Consider the following 22754-nt stretch of genomic DNA (forward strand, 5'->3'; position numbering starts at 1 on the left):
GTTGCTGACACCAGAGCATAAGTTACCGCAGCAGGACTCGGGAAAGACGTGTTTCAGCAGCGCTTGATGGATTGGCCACTCTGTCACATCTCAAGGGTTCTTACAAGGTTTACGTGCAAGAAACGACTGCCTGGAGACAGATCCATTTATAGCTTTGACAAGTCCAGAAAGTCTGCGTCGCGAAGGACTTCGCTCTTTTATTACCGAGCGTTAAGTAAAGCGTTTCTCCCTCTAACCGTTAGGCAGATAGTGCACACCAAGATGGGGGAAACGGTGAAATCGTCATTATGCCAGCTGTTTTATAGTTTGTTCTCAAGGTCTTCTCATGCAGCTGGAAACACATCCGCTGCGGTTCTCCGTAACAAAGGTGCATATAAACATCCTGCAGGATTTATTTTGGCGCATTTATAAACTCCCTGCTAAGTGCTCGCGGTGACCTTAGTCTGGCTTTGTAAAAGCTGCCTTAGCAGAAACAAATGAGCCACCAAAGACTTCATGGTCCAAACTTTCCCAGCTACCTACATTGTCACTGCTTAGCCGGTGCTACTGCTATAATTATTATTGTCATTATTATTAATTTATTCAGATGATGCTTCTATACAAAGCAACTTACCGTACTTCACCTATTTATATGGGGGGGGGGGGGTTTACTGGAGCTGTTTGTTAAGTAACTTGCTCAAGGGTACAGCAGCAGGAGGTGGGATTCAAGCCTGGGTGTGATGATGATAAAGATTATTATAATAATTATTGTTGTTACACTGCTTGGGATTTCTGAGCTTTTCGGCTGGTATGAAAGCTGTACCCTCAAGCTTCCTGAGAAATTCCAGGACTTAGATCGTTAGGTTGGATAAAGGACAGTATTTGTTAAATTGCTGATAATGGTGCTGAGAACTCTGATGAGAATGGATGCCGTACATATTGTTTTTGTACAATGTTGATGTTGGGTAAGAGCTTTTCGGATGGATTTAGCGGTAATCTCAGCAGCACCTATGATGATAGGGATGACATTAGTATCGCGCACACTGTGTGAAACCACATGTCCCGAGCAGGGTTGCAGCAAACCGGAGCCTGAACTGACACTACAGGGCACAAGGCTGGAGGGGGAGGGGTCGCACCCAGGACAGGACACCAGGCTGCTGCAAGGTACCCCAAGCAGGATTTGAACCCCATGTCCGCTACAGGAGGACCCAGCCAAACCCACTGCACCACCACCCCCCCTCACTTTGTGGTGGTGGTGGTGATGATGATGATGATGATGATAGGGTTTATTTCTTTTTCCTGCTAATCTCATGCACTAATTCTTTTTTGACTCTCTCATTCACAGCACCTCTCCTGAGGTCTTAAAGGCCAGTATTCAGTTCTCAAATCAGTGTCTTTACCCCATGTGTCCCCAGCTACTTTGTCCAGGCCCTCGAGCCTGATGGTGCAGCCTGACAGTTGACTCTCTCCTGTTGCTATCTGACCGAGTTTAGCCCTTGAGACTCTTCCGCAGTGGGGTGAAGGGCAGGGCCCTCTGGTTTGAGTTTCTCCGTGCGGGAGGAAGGAATGAGGCCACTTTGTGGTAATGAAGGCTGTGGGATGCTCAAGGACATGTGCCGTACAGGGAACCACACACACACATATGCAGCCTGTGGACAACTGCTGCTGGTCAGTATCTGCACTGTGCAGGTGTACAGTCCCTCCAGACAAGGCATGATCTTTTTTAACATTCTTAGAGCAGCAGGGTCTCTTTAGCGCCGGTCCATCGGCCGTACGCCACTGGGAGCGAAGTGCACTGATTTGTTCCTCCGCCGCGTCCGGGGGTCTGTCCACGCACGCTGCCTCGCGTCCAAATCTCCACCGCACAGGACTGCTCTTAAATGGGGCAGGCGGAAAACAGGTTGCATAACCAAGCAGTTGCACGGAGAATTGAACAAATGTAACAGCCACCTTGGCGCTCTTTTCCTCCAGCTCACCTGCAAGGTTCTGGAGAGTTTCAGACCACGGCTCCTAATTAAGTCTGAAACACGACGACGTCGGAGATTAATGGGCCGGCATCAGAAATGAGAGCGAAGGGCTCCTTTTAGTTCTGATCAGGCCTTACCTGGGACAGATGACGGTAACTGGGGGAGATGTAATTAGCAGCGATGGATGTGGCTCCTGGGTCATTCCACCGTTAGGAGCATCACTATTTTCAGCAGCTAAAGGATGGTCTCCGCTTGCGAGTCATTACTGAGCCTGACCTGGGGTGCTTTTCTTTCATTACTGAAATTTATGAAGTGCCCGGGATCCACTGTAGTCGCCCGCACCACCGCCCAGTTTCCCCATTTAGGCCAAACATAATTCATGAGCGAATCCAATTGTGTCAATGAGGCAGGAGGAGGCGTTTCCCGTGCGCGCCTGTTTTGTTGCCCCCGCCCACGCCTTCAGTAGGACGCTCCCCGAGGGGGAGGGGGTGGGGTCTGTGCGCTGCAGCGGCACGCGCAGCCTGAGCGGGCGGGAGAGGCGGGGGTCCGTTGCGCTCGATCGGCCACGTGCTGACCCGAGGTCCGCCCCCCTCCTCCTCCTCCCCTTTGTGAGCGCGCGCGCGCGCCGCCGGCCGCTCCTTCCTCCTCGCCGCTCGCCGCTCACTGCTCGCCGCTGAGCGCTCGCGGCCGGGAGCGGAGAGCAGCGCAGAGCCACAGGCGCGGTGCCACTCGCGTGCGCCCCGCCCGGGTCCGAAGATGAGCAGCTGCAGGAGGAGAGGCAAGAGGCAGATCCTCAAGTTCGCCCAGTACGTCTTCCGGATAATCACGGGCACTCTGAGCACAGGTGAGGTGAACTTCCACTTTCGGCACTTTTTTTTTTTTTTTTTTTTGTCGCCACTTATTTATTATTCTTTGGCGCTTATTCGCTTGAGCGGCGCTTTGTAAGCACACTTTTAGCTCCTCTTATTGTCTCCGAGAGATCGCGCGTCGTGCGCTGAGCTCTGCCGCGGGTCGCCGGCTTCTTCTGTTCTCCTTCTGTCCGCGCGCTCCCGCTCCGAGCGCATCTGCAGCAACTGGTTGCTGTCATCACCGTTGGTGGCGTTTTAAAGCACCCGTCGTACCCTGGGCGGAATGGCCGGACACGTGGATCTGTCAAAAACAGCAACAACAGCACCGCAGAGTGTGTGTGTGTGTATTGAGCTCAGCATCACGCCGATGAGGTCTCTTGCAGGGATGCTGAGAGTGCAGAAGGGCTCCAGAGGGTATTTGTCTCTGCGCCCTTCTGAGAGCATCATGTGCTCCCAGAGTGTGTGTGTGTGTGTGTGTGTGAGTGAGAGCACAGTGAATTCTCAGCTCTCGCTTCATGTGGATGCCTGGCACTAGACTGCTTGGGTCGAGGTCCAAAGCGTTGCTCGCGTGGGTTTCAGCCGGCCGTCGCCTCAATTTTTGTCGTTTATTTCACGGTTACATCGTTTCATTGTTGATGTGGGGCGAGAAAATATGATTACGGAGCCAGGTTTAGCTTGGCATTTGTGCATTGGTAATACGATCACATACGGTAATTTGCAATCCATGTGAGAGAGAGCACATGCACAGATTCATACGAGAAGCCCCACCGCCGAGGCGAGTAGCTACTTCTCGGGCGTTTGAGGCTCTACGATGTATCTGGACGAACAGGGTTGATCTGCAAGGTCACCTGGCGAAGACACATCTGCTGCTCCCACAGACGACCCGGCAACGTTCCCCACGTTTCTTAAAAAGAGCCACGGACTCTTGCGATGTCACTGATGCATCCTTCACGCCGTGGACCAGCAGATTACACGCTGTAACGCAAACATCTTGGTAACCATTTCCACTGTATGACCCTGAGGTGATGAGGAGATGCAAAGCCTGTTACGCGTTGTACGAGTATTGCCCCATTAGGACTCTCAAATTGAAATCATAGAGAATTAGGTGACGGTCCATCGGTTTGTCTAGATCATTGCGCTTGGACCGAATTGCCTGTATGCTCCATTTTTCATATATTTAAAACAATTCTTGTATTGAAGTAGTCAGGTATTTTTTGGAACCAATAAATATGATTCCATCAGATTGTGATCATGGAGGAACAGGTAGTTACGTGATCTCAACGATCGTTGTTAAGATTTAAATCAGAGAGGCCAAAGACCACAACGGACAAGGAAGGTGCGTCATCGCGCTTCCTGTAACCGTTCGCGTTTCCCGCGTGCTGAGGTGTCGTCCGTTGTCCTGTTTCCAAGCGTGAAGGTACCTCTCGATAAGTGCTCCCCCTGGTCCTTGATCCATCCTTCAGCTCTGGCCGTCGCCGTCCCCTCATCGGCCCCTTGGGAGGTGCAGGTCGCCCGTCTTAGCGCAGCGCACCGCTTGGCTTCTCGCCATAAACCTCTCAGGAAAACCCGATTTATTTAAATTGTTCTGAATTGGCACCACGTTGTATTTCATTTGCGCTGAGCGACAGGTAAGTGACAGTAAGTGTGTCTGGGCAGCGAGTGGCTCCATCTCACTCGCGTCTCTTTTAATTACATTCTCCTCCGCTGAGACCATGCACAGCACTTCTTTTATTCTCCACATTGGAGGATTCTGCCTGTTTCGAGTTCTGGACACCATACAGGGCGCGATGTGTGTCGGGCATCTCGGTTTGGAAATGGAGACAATCAGGGTATCACATTGACATTAAATCTAATATCGCATTGAGATGATTTTCATTCCAGCGAGCAGAGGGGTCAGTACCCTATGATCAAGCTTGTGTAAGTTTTACCAGTTCCGGTACTTGTCCCAAGTCCAAGGCCGGTTCATAATGATACTTTGCCGTGCAAGGCTACGTATTAATTAAGGCTTCGAGAACTCATGTGTATGATTTAGAGGCGTCTTCTGCAAATACGAGAAGGGACGCTAACCCCGATGACGGTTGATGCGCAACAATAGCGGTGCAATGCGAGGTGCGCGATGTAGTTCCAAGCGTTGCTGACGATTGGTAATTTGTCTTGATGTAGGATGTAATGATAAGCGTCGGTGATATGAATTCTAAACATCTTAATCTCGGCTTTAATCTAAATTTAGATTTAATCGAAATCTGGGCCGTATATCCGAAATTAAAACAAAAAAAAAAAATTGAATTGTTTACACCTCCTTGGGGCATATTAAACATTTGTATTGCTTATTAAATTGAGGAATTAAGGTCTCCACAGTGCAGCAAGCAATATTTGCTGCTGCTATATTGCCTTCGGAGTACTTCACCCCTGTTGTAAACCGCCAAGCCCAGACAAGCCTAGTATATGACACCATGTGGAAATCGCCGCTCTTTGCGGTAAAAACTGACTCTATTTCACATTTGCGTGCTTCTCAAGTTGATGGAGCCCGACCAGGAAAAATGGAGAGTTGTAAAATGAACCATATTAAGGGACATTTCGATATCCCCTGAAAAGTCGTGCCGTTAATAAGTTTTTAACGGCTTTTCCAGTGAGCCGAAAGCGATCGCCCTCGGTTTCGGGTTAAGGTTCACGTGTCGAGGACTGCGGCTCGTGTTATTCGCCCTAATTAGCCGCTTGCAGTTGGCTTGATAAATGAAGGAGCTGCCATTTGTGCAACGGGAATGATGCTCTCCCTCATGCTTCACTGAACACCAGCATCATAAAATGTTTGTAAACCCTCCAGATGGAGTCATAAAAACACAATGGAGCATAACGTTGTGCTCGGAATATAACGAATCGATCTGAAACTATGAACTTAACTGACCCCGAAGCTGCAGCGCAAACGAGAACATTTGTGAGCTTTTACACCTCTTAAATGTTCATTTACGAATGGGAGCCGAGCGCCGCTTTGCTCACGGTAATACAGAGGCCTGTGCGCTGAACTCATGTCATGTCATGTGCTCCATAAGCGCTGCAGCGAGGAGCGGGTGTCTGTGCCCGAATCGCTGGTTGGGGAGTGGCAGCGCGAAAAAGGAATGCCGGTAGAAATTGTGCTCGACGCGAGACGGAAGGATGCATTTTCATTAAAGGATTTCATCAGTACCTCTGGTTGCGATAAAAGTTGCAGATAAATTTTGCCTTTAGTTGATACCCTACACACACACACACACACACACATGCGTGCACACTGGCTGAAACCGCTTTTCCCGTATGGGGTCGCGGGGAGCCGGAGCCTAACCCGGCAACACAGGAGGGCATAAGGCTGGAGGGGGAGGGGACACACCCAGGATGGGATGCCAGTCCATCAGAGGGCACCCCAAGTGAGACTCGAACCCCAGACCCACCGAAGAGCAGGACCCAGCCAAACCCGCTGCACCTGTTTGATACCCTGCATATAATCAGATATGTCAGGTTGATTGTATGTTTTTTCTTTCCCCTCCCGTGCTTTCTTTAACTTTGTTTTAAAAGTTTTAATGGACAGTCCTTCTGCTGACACCAATAACCTGGGTTTGGCCAGCAAGGGTCAGGCTTAATTAAGTTTAAGCCCAAGGTTCATTGTCCATAAGTACCAGTACTGTGTACAAAGTACCGCGGACAAAAACGATAGATAGTACCATGCAAAAGAACAAGAGCAATAAATAATGCCAATTGGCCTCTACGGAACCCGGGTGGTGACTTTTAGGTCTGGCGTCTCCCCAAACTGGGAAGCTGCGGACGGAGCTGGACGAAGCCTTTGCCCCCCCCCCCCCCCAACCCCGCCTTCTAGTTTTTCTAGGTCACTGGCTCAGCGACTGCGCTGGCCACCCCAGAATTAGCATCACCCACTTGAAACAGTCTATATTCCCAAACATCGTTTTGTTCTGCAAATCTGGAGAAAGTACATAAACTTGGCCCGTAGCACCTGTCTGTGTGTGTTTGCGTGAGCCCGCATGCACGTGCGTACCGGCAGCACGGTGATCCGGGACACGGCCTTCTAACCCGAAACTGGCCCGTCCGAGCCGCACCCCTGCCGCTGCTGCAGTCCCCTTGAGCAGGGAGGTAAATCGCCGCTCCCCCATGTCCCAAAGCCAGTAAAAGTGATGGACAGATCACGGAGCAACCTGGCGGAGACACCTTAGCGCAGACACCCGCAGCGTGCAGTTGCGATGAGGATCTGCTGCCGGTTTTGCTGCCCGGCAGCTCGAAGGCGGGTGGGTCGGTCGGGAGGGGGGGGGGGGGGCACGGCCCAGCGTCGGCCCTGGGAAAGAGGGAAAAATACGGTACGCGGAGAGGCTCGTGCTACCAAAAAAGGCCAGGAAGCGGTGCCGCTGGCAGGATAACGGATGGCTGCAATAGCCATCTGAAGTTACAGAGCTCTTTTATGCGTGCTAATGAACCGTTGTTTATTGGGTCCAAACACAGCGCGGGTTTCCCGCGCGCCCCGTTTCTCTTTGGTGATCGTCCAGCCTGTCCGCGGCCGCCGATTGAGTTTCCATCGGTGATTTATTTCGCGGGCGAGATTTGTTTATGTTCGCGACGGACCTCTGCGCTCGACATCGCTTGCTGCCTCGCGAGGTTGCTCTGGTTTATTAGATTGCCGGGACATAACGAACGATTATGGCTTTTGCTTGTCAACATTAATGTACTGTACCGCGCGCTGTCTGTTTACCTCATGTGGAAGTGTCTCTAACGGAGATAAACAATAGGCAGAACCTTTGGACGTTTGGACTGCTGGCGAGACAGAGAGAGATGCTTTTTTACTCTAATACCATTACGCTTCCTGAATGTTTGCGTTTATGAAAGGTAATGAGAAAGGGTGGAAGCGTGTTCCGACATTATTATTCCCAAGTGGGGAATTAATCTTCATATTGGATCTCTCTCTGCTTCCCAACCCCTGTAGCTGTGATGCTCTACTTTTCTGCATCACTGTGGCTCCCGCAGATGTGCGTTTACAAGCAAGGAGATTTGCATTAAATTACTTTACTGGGTCGGCTTCGTGAAAAACGGTGCGAGCGCTCCAGCGACTCGAACGATAAATCATTTGGCGCGGAGCGACGGAATATCTCCTCTTGCCGCGTGAATTTCACATTCGTGTTCCGGAATCTTCTTGTGAAATGCTTCGCAACTTCGAGGGAATTTATAAGCAGGGCAAGACGCTCCGTTTTCCCGAGGATACCTCCGAGCGTTAGAAGTTATTCGTGGGAAGGAAAATAGATGCGTAAGAAATTTTTCAAAGGGGCACGGCTGGTCATCGCTTGTGGTGCTTGGAATGATTGGTGTCGTATGCAGGTATAGTACGTAACTTTGTAATTCGTCACCTGAATTTGATTCATGGAGCCGCGCGCCATGTGCCGTAGGTGCCCCTTCATCTTCTCCTGTCTCGGTTCTGTGCCCTTCTCCATCTATTAATGCCTTTATGCTCAAGCTCGAGTCTCACGCAGGCATGGCACGGCATGGGCTCGGGACCCTCGTCCCGGGAAAGTGCCCGGAGAACAAAAAGCGCTGGCACCACCTTCCGCCCACTGTCTGAGACTCATGTCAGGCCCCCGACTTGCAGTTTGGTCATTATAGCCACTATACGTCAGCGGGGAGCACCTCGGTTCGTGCCCCTTTGTGTCCCGACAGCCATTACCAGATCGTCTTGCAGCTGTCCTTTCGAGACAGCCGACTGGGATCCGACACTCCCGGCCAAGTTCTAAATACTTAATGGAACTTGGTGTATCACGTTGCTTTTTATAAAAATCCTTCTGTTCCATGTGAATGGAGACGGATCACAGTTGAACTCCGGACCAGCTACGTTCAATCGATGATAGACTACCCGCTAATGGCATTTTACAGAATATGCTCATCCGCAAAAACAAACGGATACATTATACGTGTTGGGAAGCTGTTAATTGAAGACGTCCGCGCTTTTCCTTTGGGGTGGGTCGTCTCTTTTGTTTTGACGTTTGTGGTTGAAAGAACGTACCCCCCTGTGAAAGCCAAGCAGCCACGTTGTGAGAAGAGTTGGGTGTTAAGGCAGGAGCCTGCTGGTCATGATTGGCACGTGAGATGCCACCTCAATCACAGATTAGTCTCCTAATCTTATTGCAACCCCCCGGTGTCCAAGTGTAGAGTAACCAAGTGTTCGGATGAGACGCCAATGTCCCGTGATCTCTTTTGGCTAATTCCTACCGCCGTCTCCAGGGTGTTGTTGGGCAAACGTGTGCAGCCAAGAATCTCAGATGTACGAATGAACCCCTCTCTATGAAGTTTCTACTTCGCACCGATCTGGTAATGGAAACACCTGACACACGGTCCTGTCCAGGCAGTCCCTCAAGGGCCAAATTGGGCTGAGGTCGGATGATTCCTCAAGCCTTGGACCACGAGTTACTTTTGCCTTCAAGCGGAGGGAAAGTCCCTACCGTTGATCGAAGCGCTAGAACACTTTATTGACGGGACTGCCATTGGCATTCTTTACGTCTCGTCGTGGAGTCGACTACTTATTTGTGGGGTGTTGCACATTCCCGTCTCTTGGGTTGTCAACACACATTAATTGAGAAGTGTGACCAAAGGCACCATCAAAAATGACACTCCTCCTCTTCGCACCGTACTGTTTGGCTTGCAGGTGTTCACTTCCACATGTCAGAAGAGGTTCGGAGCAAAGAAATGCGCCGATTGTGCCGATCCCCGTCAAGTTGTGTGCCGTCGCTTGCTTTTCATTCCGAAAGCTCACAAAAGCCCTCTGAACTCCGTCCCCCTTTCATTTGCCACTACCGTTCCTTATGTCTCAAAGCGTGGACTACACCGGTCCATCACCGATTCGTCGTACGTGCTTCCGGCCGCCGTTGCGCTCTCCTCTCCTTTCCCTCCCTCTCTCTAACCTCACCGCCGTCAGAAAGGCTCCTCGTGACACGGCGGTAATTTCTGCAACCTTTGTCCCTGAAGAGCCTGCCAGCAATTACACCCTATTTCACATTCACTGAGCTCTTCTCATAACGCTGGGCCCGAAGCACATCCTGCTTCTTTTTCGCGTATTTTACATAATTTAGACATATTTACTGCCTATAAGAAATATGCATAAGTCACTGCCCCATATTTCATTTTGTATATCTCTCCATGTTGTATGGGCCTTGTGCCCCGGTGCTTCACTTCTGTAGTCTTGCAGTTGGTGACAGCAGTGTGTTCCATCCTATTTTTGCGTAGAGGACTTTTCATTTATGACGGAGACCATTGCAGTGCTGCAAGGGTGAATAAAAGGATTGCGGCTCTTGTGCTATATTTGCAGGTCTATTTACAGATGTTCTTATTTAGCCGGCCTGTTTCTATGGGTAGGTGTCTCGTTTAAAGAAAGAAAGAAAAAAAAAAAAAACAGTTTCACAAGGGGGAAATGTGGTGATTCTCATTTGCTTTGCGAACATGTCCTAGATGTCCTAGCGCTAAGACCTGCTGCAGCAAAGTGCGAACGGCAAGGATAATGCGTTAATCCTGAAAGGAACGAATGTGAAACGTGGGCAATGAAGAACTGACGTTGTGTACAAACGTAAAATACACATTGCTTGTTTTTTCCAGTATCTGTGAAGAGAACTGCGCTTATTTCGTTTCTAGTTTTATTGTCTTAAGTTGAAGACCATCGGCATTCTTTACGTCTTGCTGTGGCGTTTACTACTTATTTGTTTTGGCTTTTTTATTGGCCTCCAGCTCTGTGGAAACGCGCATTCCCAGACACTGTCACCAATTAAGGCCTTGTGCCAATGCACTTGGTTTTCCCATTAATATGTTTGGAAATTATAATGACCACAGTGAAGAGCAATGGCCATGTATTTTGGGAAGTATGGCGTGGTAGGGGTTGTCCGGCTGGCCGGGCGGCATTGTTAGACGTCCGTGGTTCAGGGAATTTATGGGGAGCTCAGAGTGAAAACCACAGATTGTACATCCTGCGGCTTTGCTCACTGCTTAATAGTGAAAGGTCCGTGTTTCAGTGTTAGACAACGAGGTTCGACTTAAGGACCAATATATAACTATGCCAGCGCTGTTAATAATAATAATAGTAATAATAGTAATGTGTGTGTGTGTGTGTGTGTGTGTATGTGTGTATATATATATATATATATATATATATATATATATATAAATAATGAAAAGATCATTTAAAACAAGATCTGGGTGCCCAGATCTTGTTTTAAATGATCTTTTTATTATTTTTATCATCGGTCCTGGGAGCACTTGCCTCCCCACACAAGGCTTTGTTACTGTAGCTTTTTAGCTCTGTTTTGTCTCAGAAGAACCCTAAGATTATACACTTAGATATGCTGAAAATGTCCTCTTGGCCTTGATCGCTTTTCCAAAAAGACCCTGCTGTGCATTCCTTTCATAATGTCCCTTTTACACATGGTTGGGTCTGTATTTCAGGTGCAGTGATTAAAATCTTCCCCTTGTTCTGAGATGCAAGGCCTTGGACATCTTGTACAGTTAATATTACTGTTGTAAGTTTAACCTTGAGATACTTTTTGCTCATTAAGTTGACTTTGTCTTGCAGCCACAATGACTTAAGCAAGAATAATGATAATTTGAATGGATATTGCCGTTGCCAATTATAGACTTCATGACGACTTTATCAAACGCTCAGAATATGTGCGTTCTGCGTCTTTTTAATGGGACCTGGTGGTGCGGCGGGTTTCGCCGGTGCCCGCTGTGTGGTGATTCTGGGGTTCGAGCCTTGCTTGCAACTTAGTTGGAGTAAAAGATGAAGGGCTGTAGATCTGCAAGTATAGTTTCTTCCAGGTAAGTAGTGTTAGGAGGCTTTCAGACTGACCTTTACAATTTTGTCTTTTTATCTCTAATCTTTGATACATTATTTAATGTGATCTCACTATATATGCATGGCCACCAATCAATCATTCCATGCGCTGATTGAATACATAAGCAGTATCACAGAAATGATTTATCATTGTCTTCGCGAACGTGTAGAACTGCCTTAATGATTTCCTCGCTGGATTTTGCCTTGCCTCATTGCCAAGTTTTGCTAAAAGAAGTTTGTTTTAATGAGTTTGTGTTTTAAATTACGGGGTTTACATTTTAAATTACCCGAAAAAACCAGGAGCGATTATTCATTTTTTTGTCTTTCAGTGTTTTTACATGTGCTACATGACGGTGCCCTCAGAAGTTAATTTCCCTTTTGCTGTGCTGTTCTGCAAAGTGTTGTTTAATCGAATCACTGCTGCCCATTAGACTGGAGCAATCCTCCATCGGCTTCCGCCTATTCACACGAGTTTGCCGCTTGCTGTGAAGTCTGAACGGAGCGCCGCGGCTTTCCCTCGAGAGGAAATGAACATATTGACGGTTCGCCGGGCTGTCACGAGCTGTTTGTTCCATGTTCCGCTCACTTTTAAGTGGGGAAAAAGAGAATTTTTCACTTGACCCTGGTTTATTGACTACTGCCCTCCTCCCACCATCCCCAAACTTGAGATAAACTCTGGTGTTTCAACCCTCAGCTCCTCTTTCAAAACCACTCAGTCCGCATCTGGCGATGTGTCGAAACTCCTAGAACAGACATTTCATTGTCATCTTTGTTCCAGTTTTGCGTGTCTCAGTTTGGTACTTTTTTTTTTGTCCGATATTGTCGTTTCACATAAAGGAATTATACAGTGTAGTCACTGTCAAAAAAAAAAAAAAAAAGGAGGGTAACATGTTTAGGGAACCAAATACATCTTGTTGAGGCCAATTGGTTGCCAAGTTGGTGACAGATATGAATATTACTGCTTATATTACAGCTTCCTCTTTATTACAGTAGTGCAGCCACATCTACTGTAATTGTGTCAATGTGTTGATATGCTCAACAGCGCCATGTAAAGGCAAGATGTTTCACCGTGTCTTTACCAAAGAGCAGAAATCCGCTCCCCGTGGAGTATGTTTACCGCGTTGCCCCAAACCCCAGCAAACCAAGTTCTGTCTGGGAATAATTCAGGTCGGTGTTTCTGCACGGATCTTACTCCTTTCCCAATACACTCATGTCCTTTGCTGATCTGCTGGGACGTGTGCTACCTTCGTCAGCGTTCCGGGATCCAAGGTCCGTCCTTCTCAGCTGCCCGCGGCTCAAGCGGGAGCTCCTCTGTGCAGAGCGAAGCCCGGTGTCCTGGCCTTGACCGAGGAAAGTACCGGAAACTCTCTCAGGCCAAGGATGCTTCATCAGAGCTGGTATCGTGTATCTAATCTGCTGGTGGAGTGTGATTAAAAACCACTTAACCACACTGTGTGCATCACAGACGCGCACAAGTGGCCCGGGAGCAACCGTTCCAACGAAGGGTTAGTGCTTTTGCGGAATGGATGGCTCAAATATTGCTGTGAAATGTTCTAGCAAAGGAAATCAATCCGCTGAACTGTGTAGTCCTGTGAGCTTAAGATAATAAGGCATTAGTAGCAGGCTCATAAACACAGTAACTCCGGGCTTATCGATAATGATTAATCAGCGAGAGACCTTTTGTTATCAATATTTTAGAACACGCTGTAGACATAGGCGGCACAATGATGCTGTATAGGGCTGCTGCTGCCTCTTCCCCCCGTGTTCACATGGGTTTCTTCCCGGTGCTCTGGTTTCCTCTCACAGTCTAAAGATGTGCTTTGGGTGCACTGGTGACTCTAAATTGCCCAGAGTAGAGAGTGTAACTGTGTGTGTGTGTGTGTGTGTGTGTGTGTGTGTGTGTGTGTGTGTGTGTGTGTGTGTGTGTGTGTGTGTGTGTGTGTGGGGCCACCCAGTGATGGACCAGCATCCCATCGAAGGTGTACCATTCGTAGTCTAGCACCCAGTAATTTTGGGTTAGGCTACGGACTGTCGTGGCCCCGACAAGGACAAGTAAATAAAAGTGAATAAGACACTGTACACATATATGAGACACACAGACACACTAATATACGTACATACATACTGTACACATCACACATATATACATATGCATACGTGTGTATGTATATATGTGTGATGCGTACAGTGTATATTTAGGCGCGTGTGTGTGTGTGTGTGTATACCTAAGTATACACAGTATACTCTCTAATTTACTACGTTCTGAGCTCATCTTCAACAGGAGTTTAACTCAATTTGTCAGAATCGTTTTAGAATATTGTACAGAATCAGCAACAGAAATGAAGATCATCAGTTTTGCAGGAAGAGCTGGTTATTATAACGGTCGTGATCCTGCAGGAAGAGGTCGGCTGCTAGGAAGCGAGGAAGAGGAGCTAGAGACGTGTGTGTGACCTATACCTAGTTGTTCTGTGAAAAACAAAGGAGCATGAGATGTACTATAGTCCTTCGGAACGTCTGATATTGAGTTTGCATGAGCTCAAGCTCTAGTGCAGCCCACTCTTCGTAGACTTTACTTTCTCAACGTCAGACTCTGAGCTCTACTTTGGGGGCAGGACTGGTTCTATTATTACACAAACCTTAGAAATTGAATATTGGTGTGAAAATTTGAGGGCGTCAAATTGTTCTACAAAATTCAATAAATAAATTGTAATGGGGGATCGATCATTCCAAAACTTGCTTAATAACTTAATATCAAAGAAACGGGCCCTATCGGGTTGCTACAAAGTACTCCCCAACAACTCGAGGTGGACCTTGGGTGTTGTGATGGTACAGACTACTCTGGAAACTGATCTGTTTCCCTTACATCTTATCCAGGCATTAAATGGGAACCAGCAGTGTCAAGTGATGCCGTGACGGTGGCTGGTCTAGCAAACACCCTGGTTTAGTTTCAAGGCCATCATCTAATGTGTTCGGGAATCTTGTGCTTCGTTAAGTTTACGGTTACTGGCCGCGTTTTTCTTCATGTCCGAAGGAATAAAGTCAATCAAGGCGCTAACTGTGCTGTCACGGTCCCCTCACTGATGGCAACAATGGGAACAGCCATTGGACCTTCAAGGCTCTATTAACCCTAGGCTGTGTTGTGGTAAAATCTGACCTGTTAACAACTTTTATTTTCGTTCATTTATTTTCATGAACCGCTTGTCCTGATCAGGGTCGTAGGGGTCCAGAGGCTATCTCAGAATCATTGGGCACAAGGTGCGGGTGGGGGTGGTACACACCCTAGAGAGGAATGCAGTCCATCGAAGGGTATTGAAAACTTTTACCAGCATGATAATGGTTTCTTTCATCTGATTGCCTCAAGGCTTAATGACATTCTCCACAGTAGACTTCTGAACACAAATTAATTGAGAATAATGTGTTGCAAACAAATCTTGTACATCTCTGCTGCGCCCAGTCACATCTGGACACCATAGGAAATGAATGGGTGAGGCTATAATAAAGAGTACCAAATACTAGATTCAGGAGATTTCAAGATTTCTCTCACACACACACACACACACACACGTGGTATCATTTCAGTTTTTTATTTTTATTTTTAAAAGTCTATAAATTGAAAAAAGCAGTGCAGACAATGGGATAATGACTAGGAACGAAGTTGGTTGAAAGGTGTAGCACAGCATTAGGCGATAATCTGTGTTTCATAACTCTTTTTAAACAATTATAATGTGGCTCCAAATTTTGGAGAGGAACACCGGATATAGAAAGCTCTCTTGAACGCAGCACAAGAGTTAACAGCAGGATGTTTGTAGTGCTGTAAAACAGGCTTTGAGATAGTTAAGTAAAATAAGGAGGTTCGACCTTTAAAGACGATGACATACCGTGATTTACAGCTCAAGGGGTAAAACAATCATTACAAGTCTCACGTTGCAACTTGCAAGGACCAGGTTTCCAACCCCACATCTTGGTCAATGTTCTTGCCTTAAATTGCTCCAATATGAATACGCAACTGCACAAAGAGGTAAATTATTGTACGTAGCTTATTATACATCCTTTCATTTATCTGACACGTATTTTCCAGAAGCAGCTTGTATTGTTAACACACACACACACACCCACGCTGTCTGAGACCGCTCGTTCCCAGCGAACCGGTGCCTAACCCGGCAACACAGGGCGCAAGGCTGGATGGGGAGGGGACACACCCCGGACGGGACGCCAGTCCATCACAAGGCATCCCAAGCAGGACTCGAACCCCAGACCCACCGGAGAGCAGGACCCGGCCAAACCCGCTGCACCCCCGCGCCCCTCGTATTGTTAAATGATAAAATTATTGTAAATCCTTTATGCGGATGGGTAATTGCAACTTGTAGTTCAGCTGAGTGACAGTTTGTCCATTGAATACACACGTAGATCATCTGGTGTGTGTAAGTGAAGTTGTGTCTCTGCTGTCCTGAGCTGCCCTGGCTCTCACTGGGGTGTTTCAGTGTGGAGGCAGCTGGGTCAACAGACACATCCCAGTGATGTCCCTGCCAAACATGGACAACATCTGACCAGGGAGAGGAATCGATGCACTATGTACAGTATATTCCTTATTGGCAAGAAACGGATGCATGGGGTAAAATTATGGCCTCTACTTTTCTTCAGCGGAGACTGGATTTCCAGAGGACCTCCATCTGAGTGGACCGAGGTGTGTGTCAGGAGCATATGTGGAAGCTCGGGGATTGGTGTACAACATCTGGTGATATTCTGTCTCCTCAACACAACCGAGCCCAGGCAAAATCCCAGCGGAACATAGTGAAAATCCGTGTATGGATGTGAATTCTGTGAAAGATGCACTTTTTTTTTTCCCCTCAGTCCACCTTTTTTTTTTTTTTTTTTAAAATTTATTTTCCCCTATAACAGCTGAAGATGTGCTATTTTAAATCTGCCATTATTTAATTTTTATTACAATGATTCTGATCTGTACTGCCCGACTGAACATCCATGTGCAGTCCACTCCAAGAGGTCTGGGTCAGTAGGTATGACTACATGATGCTGGAGTTGTCCTGTTGTGACTGAGCAGGTCTGACCCTGTTAGGTGTCAGGAAGAAAAATTTGTCCATCCATCCATCCATCCATCGTCAACAACCGCTTGTCCTGAGCAGGGTTGCGGTGAGCCGGAGCCTCACCCGGCAACGCAGGGTGCGAGGCCGAAGGGGGAGGCGACACACCCAAGACGGGACACCGGTCCGCCGCAAGGCACCCCAAGCAGGGCTCAAACCCACATTCATTCGTTCGTTCGTTCGTTCATTCCACAGTTAATCGAACTTGGTGGGTGCACACGCTGAGTTGGCTCCATTTTTAAGTCACGTATAAACAGTCACAAACAATTCAGTTCCACCTGTTCTGTGTGCGTTTCACTGCGTTACTCGCCCAACAGCATTGTTTGCCTATAGACCAGGCAAAAAAACCGAAGTACCCTTTAGGTGGCCTTAAATATGCCCGCTTCTGTGTTGCACGCGGGAAAACTCATTGTTGGGGAAGTTTGCCATGAATTAGTTTTCATTAATTGTTGTATTTTATGAAATGGGTGAATCGTGAATTGGTATATGGGGGAAAATGGTAGCCACGGTCAAACCTATTGTAAGGTCTTGATTGTAACAAATGTTTTGATCAATTTTGCTTGCTTCGTGTCGCTCTCGGTGATACGTACCCCTTTTTGTGTAAATGGTTCAGGCCTTTTTACACAAGATTGAAGGGAGGCTATTTAAAAGATTCATTTGCCTGTGTTGGGAGAAGGTGGTGTAGATGTATATGGGGTTTTGTTTGTTTTGTTTGTTTGTTTTGTTTGTTTTTGTTTGTTTTTGTTTGTTTTGTTTGTTTTTGTTTTGTTTGTTTTGTTTTGCTTCAGTTAACCAATGGCCCAAGATAAATCCCAGAGGAAGCGCATTCACCCCACACCAAGATGCGATCAACATTTTTATCATTAGTATCCACTTCCTCATTCATTGACGTGTGGAGAACGGCCCTGAATGGTGAGCGTCGAGTTGGGCGGATGGTACCGATACTTCCTCGCGATTGATCCTGCTCTCCTCTGCAGTTTCTCACCTTGTCCTTCAACGCTCTGGTTGACCATGCAGTTCACTAGACCGCGAGTCACTGCAGCGTTCGTGACACCTTAAAGAAAATGAAAAGAAACCCAGTATAGTTCATTTGTCATGTATGCATTCTTCCACTATTCTGTAGTGTTCTGAAAATTCAGTGGAACAGGTTTGCAACAGGTTATTCTGCACCTGTAAAAACGGAAGGAACTGAGACGGATTGAATGAGTCTGTGTTGAAACTAGAGCAACTGCACACTGTTGTAGTGTGAATAAAGTCAGACAATTCTTTCACCGCATGATTTCATTCAGGAAAAAAAAAAAATTGTGTGTGTGTGTGTTCAGATTTTATATATATACGAGGGCGCTGCGGGTTTGGCCTGTGCCTGCCCTCTGGTGGGTCTGGGGTTCAAGTCCTGCTTGGGGTGCCTTGCAATGGACTGGCGTCCCATCCTGGGTGTGTACCCTCCCCCTCCAGCCTTCCGGCCTGTGTTGCCGGGTTAGGCTCCGGTTCGCTTGGGACAAAAATGTGAAATGATCTGTGAAAATGTGATATGGTCATTATTATAATAACAACCCATAGCATTTCACATTGCTATAAATAAACAATCAACATCATATATTAGATACTAAATACACAGTCAGTGTATTTGTATATGTTACATATATGCAGCATGCATATACAAATATATACACCTGGACACGCACATATTCAGCAAGGCTGACTTGCAAATTAACAGATGTATATAATAATCATTATCCATAAAATGCAAACATTTTACTGCACGGAAAGTGCCAAGCCGTCAGCTGTGTCAGCTGCACGCGCAGGATCGGCTTTAATTCTCTCATAATTATTTCCTCCATAAAAGTGCTTTGAGCCATATGTCAGTTCCCATCCACTGACTGCTGCATTCCTGCCTCAGTTCTTCAGTAAGAGGCCTCAAAGGTGTTGTTGAACTAACCCCCCTGCGTGTCTCAATTCTCTGTTGCTGCAGTTGAAATAATAACAGCAATAATAATAATAATAATAATAATTTCTGTTCACTCTTATGTAATTGTGTTTGCGATGCTGAAATGGGTAACCCTGACTTTACATGTGCTCATAGACACTATTAACATGACAGAGCGCTCTGTTATGCGGTTAAGGGACACATGGCAATAAATGTTTTAACAGGTTTATTAATCCAGGGTGGTGGCATCTCCTTCCATGCTCAAATGGCATCTGCCTATAAATAGGCAGGGGACCAGCTGACCCAAGAGGCAGGAAATTGACTCCTCCATATTAAAGGCATATGAGCTACACTCAGCACATCCCCCTGAGGATTATGTAAATAAACGGAGATAAAATTAGCGCTTGGCAGATTGCAGACATCAGGAGGTACGATGACAGTGTTAATATGAATAAAAGTTCATGCCTTTGCAAGTAAATGCTGTCAATAACCTCTGGGGAGAATGTCACTTGGTGTCGAGTTCTGCGACGAGACAGACGTGTCTGCACATCTGCCGAGGCGCTTCGCTGAAATAATGTAACGGCGCTCCGTGCAACATTGTTCACGCGTCATAAGCGTGTTCTCAATGCGTCCGTGCGAGACGGTCACGTGCCAAACGCTGCGCGCTGAGACAGTCGCTGCATCCCATTAGCTCTCAAGAATGGTCACCTCCAAAGTGCGCTGGGTACTTTATGATATGGCAATTGTTTTAATTGTCCCAAGTGTAGCCTATATCTTCACCCCCTGTCTTTGGGAGGGCACAGAATGTGAAGACTTCCTAGTGACAGAGAATATATCTGATCCTTTGCCACATGTGTTAATGAATAGACAGACACACACACACACACACACTGAAGCCGCTTGTCCCAAGTGGGGTCAGGGCAAGCCAGAGCCTAACCCGGCAACACGGAGCAAAGCTGGAGGGGGAGGGGACACACCCAGGATGGGACGCCAGTCTAGCGCAAGGCACCCAAGCGGGACTCGAACCCCAGACCTACCACAGAGCAGGACCCAGCCAAAACCATTGCGCCACCATGCTCCTCCGTGCATAGACACATCTGTTTTTTTTTTTTTTTTTTAAATTAATATTTTGCTGTGAGTTTCATCCAAGACAAGGCTACAATGATTTTACTCATTCAGACAGTAGAGTATTCTATTGTTACTGTACTAGTTCTAGATGGATATCTAGAGGAGGAGGGGGATTTGAACTGGGACCCTTCAGATTGTTTGGTTATAATAGGTTGCACCCTAACCACTACGCCACCCGCTGTCTCAAAGCATCCGTAAGAAATAACTTACTTTGCTGCACTTTAAAGGAACAATTTTAAGTAGCTTGGAGAGCTACTTTTCCTATAGCTAACCAGCAAGAAATGGTTCCAAACCCCCGCTTTACTGATAGTGTGCAGAACTGGCTGTGTAGCTGTTTTGTTACGTCACCCAAGATCCCTGCGGACTAGAGGTTGTGTCCTTTGCGTTTTTTCGGACATTTGTTAATGACCCGAGAGGGCGAGTCGGACCCGGTCCGCCCTGTAATGGGTCTCGCTCTAACTGACAGTCAGCGGCACACAACGAACCCAAAGAGGGGGTGTAATGAGCCGAGCTAATTATGGAAAGGAGCAGGTGCCGCAGGCGCTGGTTCGAGAACGGAGTTCATGCGTCCGCTGCCTGCACCTTGCCCCCAGGACCAGCTCTGTGTCTCACTGCTGCGCTGCAAAGGGGGGGGACCCCTTGCTGGCGTGGGGTAGGACTCAGGAGCGCCTCCTGTTGGACTGCTCTTGCCAGTGTAACATATACAGAAGAGACAACTGTTGAGAGCTACTATTTCAGCGACTGAAACGGAATATTTCCATTTCGACAGTCTCAAACGACAGCCTGATACACCAAAGACGCACACGCACACCATCCGAAACCGCTTGTCCCATACGGGGTCGCGGGGAGCCGGAGCCTAACCCGGCAACGCAGGGCGTTAGGCTGCTGGGGGAGGGGACACACCCAGGACGGGACGCCAGTCCGTCGCAAGGCACCCCAAGCGGGACTCAACCCCAGACCCACCGGAGAGCAGGACCTGGTTCAACCCACTGCGCCACCCTACACCGAACACCGGTGCCATTATATACTTCACAAATATAAATGCGCGTAATAATATTAGTTTCAGTATTTTCTCCTTCCAGCTCTATGGGGATGATTTCGGAGTGAGAACGCAGTGCTCGTCACAAGCCGTGATGCTGAGCGTTTGTAGCTGCAACGCAAACGACATAAATCCATGAATACGACACGGTTCCAGGTTATGGATTTTAAAAAGGGGTCGTGAAATGCTTTCACCTTTGCTGACTCAGGATGTACTGGTGTGTTTGTGAGCGCAGCTTTCAGGAGAAGAGGTCCATCAATGGTGTCATCATTTTAGCATTATTTATTATTTATTTAGCATTATTTATTAAAAAGCAAACCCGGATGTTATCGATATTTGCTCTGCTCTCAGCTTTGCTGCACAGTGGGTGCGGGTCCTCGAACCCAGACCCGTAGGTGATGAAAGTTCTGCTGTGTTGCTTTATGGTGTCTCTTCAGCTCTGGTTTTTGATGACTGACCAGGGCTGGGGTTCACTGCGCTGGATGGTGTTACTGTCTCTGTCCCTTTATGTGGGAGCATATAATATTTTTATAAACCAGTACAGAGTCAATATGAATGTATTGCTCAATGGAGGAGACTTTTACTAAAGTTATAAAAGTAACAGGTAAGAAGTGCAAATGTTGGGAATTTGAAGTTCCTTCCTTTACCCAAGTAAAAAAAAATCATATCATACTTCACTTTTATTCCACATATGGACTAAGAATGAATTATGTGAGGATATGGGGATGATTAGTTATTGAATTATTGAATGAATTATTTATTCATTTAGCAGATTTATCGCTCCAATTTAGCTTATAATGTTAGTATTGTACACTTAGCTATGTATGATTTTTGTACAACTGGAAGATTTTTGCGGTATCAGTTGAAGGTAGGTACCTTGCTGAAGGGTATTATAGGGAGAGGTGGGATTCGAACCTGCAGCCTCAGCACAAAAAGCAGCAGCTCTAACCGCTACTCAAGCTACTACCCTTCATATACATTGTGTAGATGGAAAAGAGATTCACGCAGAGTCTGTGGAGGAGGGCAGCGAAGCACACGGGTTAGAGCTGCTGCTTTTGAACCCAACGGTTGCGGGTTCGAAACCCCCTCCAGCTGTAATACTCTTGAGCTAGATACTTACGCTGAATTGCTTCAGTGAAGTTACCCAACTGTATAAATGGGTGAATAATTGTAAGTGGCTTGGGGGAGATGTGTCAGGTAAACGTAAATGTAAGCAGAGTCTAGATGGAAAACACTAGTGAGTGATGAAATTGGTGAAGATTTACCGCAGTTCCCCCAGTGACCAATAGAGGGCACTATAATAATACACATGTTCTGTCCCTCTGCTGCTAAGTGCATCACACTAGTAATCACCATGAAACAGTGTTAAAGAGCATAGTACAAAGCTGAAAAGGGTGAGAGAAGATCAGTTTGGCCCCTTTCCGAAACCATATGCGAACGCTTTGGCGCTCTGCATTCACACTTTCTGCTGCACGGGTTGCGTGTAGAGGAGGCTCTTCTGCCACGTAGTTTTATGGCTGAGAGCAGGAAACATACATGTATTGATGGCACCGTTTAGTCTGTTCATAAATATTTAAACATCCTGCACACATTATTGTGTGATGTGATGTCACGTCATGAATCCATTAGTGCCGTCCCGCAGAGGGGGCTGAGAAGACGCGACGAGAGGAAGGGTTCCCAACACGCTTTCCATTCTGAAAATGAGCCTGAGTGGAAAATACTACATTTTTGCAGAATAGGGAAATTTCTTCTATGCTAAATGAAATAACTGATCTAATCGTGCAACACTTTTTTTTAAAGTTCCCTTTCCGCATCTCGGCCGTGTGTGCGTTTTGTCGTGGTGCCCTGGCGCACAATGCGTGTTATAACAATTCATACTGCTGAGCCATGCTCGCAATAAATCGTTGGGCCACAAAATGACAATGAAA

General features: G+C 47.1%; 1 protein-coding gene across 1 annotated transcript in view; it reads left to right on the forward strand.

The window, feature by feature from the left end:
* The first annotated feature begins 2599 nt into the window (after positions 1 to 2599).
* LOC108925689 (Kv channel-interacting protein 4-like) overlaps positions 2600 to 22754 on the forward strand; it is a 53801-nt gene continuing 33646 nt past the window's right edge. Inside the window, exon 1 of the mRNA XM_018737846.2 lies at positions 2600 to 2790. Within this exon, the coding sequence (XP_018593362.1) occupies positions 2703 to 2790 (88 nt within the window). The 5' untranslated portion in view covers positions 2600 to 2702. The remainder of the gene's footprint in view (positions 2791 to 22754) is intronic.

The sequence above is a fragment of the Scleropages formosus genome, chromosome 16, assembly GCF_900964775.1.
Source record: "Scleropages formosus chromosome 16, fSclFor1.1, whole genome shotgun sequence".
NCBI lineage: Eukaryota > Metazoa > Chordata > Actinopteri > Osteoglossiformes > Osteoglossidae > Scleropages > Scleropages formosus.